Below are 4,880 nucleotides of genomic sequence, written 5' to 3'. Positions count from 1 at the left end.
ATGGGAGAGAAATTAGTCAAAGATGGTAGGCCCTGATTTTAGGTGTTTATTAAAATAAAAAAAAAAAAAAAAAATGTTTAATGTTTTGTGTCAAACAGCTCTGGCTGTACTGTCATGTCCTAAACGCCACTCATTCTGCGTGAGGGGAATGATATTATTATTATCTTCCGAGATTGAATTCGTTTCATCCAATTTCCACTCTTGCCCCTACTAAACTTTCTTTACCATTGCTTCTCAGTTCTCGTTTCTCTTTCTCATTGTTCTTCTTAATATATATCTATATATATATATTGCTTTTCTTCATTTACAACAATTAAATTATAGGGTATAATAAGACTTCATCTTGGTATGGATTTTTTTTTGTCTATACACGAATAAGTTGAGTTTTTAATTTTAATTATGTTGTTTAAATTTTAATTGACAGACTAAAAATATATAAAATTAATTTGAACCAGTCATTGTAAATTTAGAAAATTATATTGCCATAAATAAATGGAAAGTATATTTTTCAATAATTGTTGGTGGAATGAAAATAAAATTGTAGTTTTTTATTTCTTTTTATTTAGTTTTGTGGAGATGCATAGAATCAGGCAGAAGATCTAATTTTGTCTTTATTTTTATGCTTTTGTTTTATTTTATTTTTAAAATGTAAAGAGGAGAGAAGAAAATAAACAAGAATTTCCCATCCTGATTCTACTCTCTATCTTTTCGCTCTTTTCTTGCAAATACATATCTAAGATATCTCATCAGTGAGAATAACACAAAAGTCTAATATGTAATCGACATAATTAATAAAGTGAATAAAAAAAAGGACACAATTAATAGCTTAAATTCACGTCCAATAACAAACATTAACTAACGGATGTGTTCAAAAAATTCGATAACTTGAAAATTTTGATCAACTGAATTGGATTATCAATTCATTTAGATTGAATTGGATTCAATTAAATGAAAATAACCTAAATCAACCTGAAGTTATTGTTATTAATTTTAAAGAGTATGTTATTTTTACTCATAATAAAATTATTTGTACATATATTTATATTTATTTTATTTTATTTCATGATTGTTTTGGTTGATTTATTCTCCCCTAACTTATAAAAATATTTTTTTAACAAATTGAAAGATCAAATAATATATGAAAATAATTAAATACAATTTTTACATGTTAACATATTGCTTGTTTTAGAATAAACATTTAAATAAACGACTCAACTAACCCAAACCAACCACATCCAAAATGTTTAATGGTTGAGTTGGATTGAGTTTATTATTTGATAAGGGTTATTTGAATTGAATATATTTACAATCCGAACAATTGAGTTAGATCTAAAAAAGTAATACAATCCGATTCAATCCAATCCATAAACACTCTTACTAACTAATACGTTTCCTTATTATTTTATGATCAAACCAATTTTTTTAAAAATCAAATTCATTCTCAATAGTTCGAATTCTACATAAAGTTTAAGGCTGCATCACTAGAAATAAATAAATATAAATATAAAAGTAAAAGAGGTTAAAATACAATGGTGAAATTATAATTCTACCAAAATTGTTTTATTTTTAAAATACAATTTTGTCTCTGTACCATGAACTTCAATTAATTTTAGCATGTGTTATTTCAAATGTCAAAGTTATAAATATTGAAATAAGTTCCTACCATTAGTTTATTGTTAATTTTTGTTTATAAAAACAATTTATTCACACTTAACATTTCTTCTATACATTTTGAAAATATATTATTATTATGTATTTTTTATGTAAAAAGTACGTATAAAAGCTAAATTTTAGAGACATGAAAGAATAATTTTTTAGTTTAAATACCAATATCGTTCTGTAATTTATCTTTTGTTCCATTCTGGCTTTTGTACTTTTAATGGTCAATTTTAGTCTTTGGCTTTTAATAAATCTAAAAAATAATAAACGCAATTAGTTTCTCGCTATTTGCCCCCCCCCCCCCCCCCCAAATAATTTAGTATTAATAAGCATCCTCTTTATAGATGGTAAAAAGATCAACACAGTGTATACTTTCTCACCTAAAAACTATCATTATTTTAATTTTGATTTTAAAAAAATAACTTTGAAGGACTAAAATAAAAATATGTTGAAAGTACAAAATCTGAATTTACAATTTTTAAAGTCAATTGAAAATATATATACATAAATAAAATATGATCTAAAATAAAGGGATCAAAATAATATTTTAATGAAAATTTTGGATTAAAATGACATTTTAATCCAATGACAATAAGTGCTCTTTTCAAATATAGATAAATAAACCAACTTATTTACAAATATGACATTGATGAACCCTAATAGACATCTATCAATGTCTATTATTATCGATCATTAATGGAAATTTATCATAAATAGCATCTTTTAACTTTTCATCTTACAAAATTAACACCATTTTTTAAAACTCATTTAAATAGTTTTTCTCGGTTTATCTCCCTTAACCACCTTTACTAACTTATGGAGTTTTTACTCTTTTAGGCCTTTCTTAGTACATCTTAGTAGATTAAAGACCGAGATGCTAATAATTCTTGTAAATATTATATAGTATACCCAGGTTTTATACCAAATCTTATATATTTTCAAAATTTCTTCAAATTTGGTTATCTTTATCAAATATTATATCAAAATCTTAAATAATTTTTAAAATCTTTACCGAATTTCTAATTACCAAATAAATTTAACAATTATAGATGGATCTCGGGTGATTGATTTTTATTTTTAAATTTGAGAAAATATTAAATTTTTTTTAAAAAATTAGATAAAATATGAAAAATATATAAAATTTCAATATCAATCTCGGGCAGATTAATACTGAGATTTTATATATATATTTCACTTTTTTCCTAATATTTTTTTGCAAAATTTAATATTTCGTAAAATTTTAAAATAAAACTTAAACATGCTATTTTACCTAAAATCTTGGTATACCTAATAGTTTTTATCTTATGAGATAATTTTAAGTTTTCACATTATGAGTTTTATCCGATAGAATCTCAGTATCTAAATTTCGATAGTCATCTTATTCAAGGTGGGTTGAGAAAACTATTTGAATGAATTTAAAAAATATATATTATTTTTAAACCATGAAAACTTAAATGTGTTACTTTCGATAATTTTCGAATAATTAATAGGTGCAGTTTGGTTACATTTAAAAATATTTTTACCCTAATGATAATCCGAAAATGCCCCAAAAAATGAAACTGCCGTTCCAGCAAATGGTATAGACTATTTTCCGTGAAACAATAGGGGCAAAACCGAAATTTGAAATAGGAAACAAATGCAGACAAAGCAGAATCACACTGCGGCAAATTGGTTTTCAGAAATATTATTAAAAAGGCTAAAAAGAAAAAAGAAAAAAGAAAAAAAGAAAGAGGGTACATAGATCTAGTACGTACTCCCCACCTACTTTACAGAACCCAATTTCCTGGAAGCTCCCCTATCCTTTTCCACAAAAGCCATTAACAGATACATGCACCTTCTCTCTCTACCCTTCACTTTCTCTCTCCTCCTATATAAAAACAAACCCTTCCAACTATTTCCCCTCATTCATCTCTCACTCCTCTTTCCACAGTCCCCACATATCCTTTCAAACCGTTTCTTTCTTCCAATTCTGTTTTGCCGTTACAACCATGAGAACCTCCTCTTCTTCCTCCTCCTCCGACTCCACCTCCTCCGATTCTTCCTTCTCCGGCAAGGGATTGCGGCGCCCGGAGAAGATTAAAGGTCCATGGAGTGCGGAGGAGGATCGGATTTTAACTCAGCTTGTCGCTCGTTATGGACCCAGAAATTGGTCCTTGATTAGCCGTTACATTAAAGGCCGCTCCGGCAAGTCCTGCCGCCTCAGATGGTGTAATCAGTTGAGTCCTAATGTTGAGCATCGCCCATTTTCTCCGATGGAGGATGAAACGATTTTGGCTGCTCATGCTCGGTTTGGGAACCGGTGGGCCACCATTGCTCGTTTGCTTCCCGGTCGGACTGATAATGCCGTTAAGAATCACTGGAACTCGACGCTAAAACGACGGGCGAGGGAACAACAGCAGCAATTAGTGATGGACGAAATTGCCCCTGAGAATCATGGTAATAATAATAATGCTGTGAATATTGCTAGTGATTTGAAGCTTTCCGTACCTCTGGAGGAAGATCCGTTGACCGCCTTGACTCTGGCGCCGCCGGGAATCGGCGGCGGTAGAACCACGACGGCGGAGGAGCGGCGGGTTGAGAATTTTCCGGCGGGGTTTTGGGATGCAATGAGGGATGTGATAGCGAGGGAGGTGAGGGAATACATGACGACGACGTTTATGGAGAATCCGGAGTTTCACTAACTGAAATGCCAGACTCCTCTCTGTCTGTCTTTTTTTTTTTTTCTTCTTTTTTTGCCCATAGAAAGTTGTATTAATTAAATTTCTTGTTAATATAATGATTCATTAAAGAAAAAAAAAAAAAGGAATCCAACGTGGCATTACAGCCTGGCTTGCCATTAATTTCCACTCCATTTTTGGTAAGATATTATCGTAAGTAATGATTAGATGTAGTATATATTTTCTCTTATTTACCACGTAAAGAAGAAATTATAAAAAAATAATTAAAAAGAAATATAACAATATTTTGAAATGTTTAAATTTTTTTCTATTATTTATAGAGGCACGATTTGGATGGGAATTAGATTATGATTTGAAGGTCGGTCTTGTTACATAAGATAAGGTCATCAACTTCAACCAATTTGCTTCAACTGTCATATCTCTGTATTCCATGTGTGGAATGCATTTTAAAAAACAAATGGAAGATACAGAATGAATGTGTTACGAAGTTTCCTTCCTTTATTATTTCGAGAATAATGTTTATTTTAATGGCAAATCGTGGGG

At 29.5% G+C, this 4,880-nt stretch overlaps 1 protein-coding gene across 1 annotated transcript; it reads left to right on the top strand.

Moving 5' to 3' along the window:
* The first annotated feature begins 3,327 nt into the window (after positions 1-3,327).
* Positions 3,328-4,443, top strand: LOC120076122 (transcription factor MYB25-like). Its single transcript, XM_039029898.1, has one exon. The coding sequence runs from the start codon at positions 3,648-3,650 to the stop codon at positions 4,338-4,340; it is 693 nt and encodes a 230-aa protein (XP_038885826.1). The 5' UTR covers positions 3,328-3,647; the 3' UTR covers positions 4,341-4,443.
* The last annotated feature ends 437 nt before the right edge of the window (positions 4,444-4,880 follow it).

This window comes from Benincasa hispida, chromosome 4, assembly GCF_009727055.1.
Source record: "Benincasa hispida cultivar B227 chromosome 4, ASM972705v1, whole genome shotgun sequence".
In the NCBI taxonomy this organism is placed as follows: domain Eukaryota; kingdom Viridiplantae; phylum Streptophyta; class Magnoliopsida; order Cucurbitales; family Cucurbitaceae; genus Benincasa; species Benincasa hispida.
Note: the sequence above shows the minus strand (reverse complement) of the source record. Positions and strands in the feature narration are given on the sequence as shown.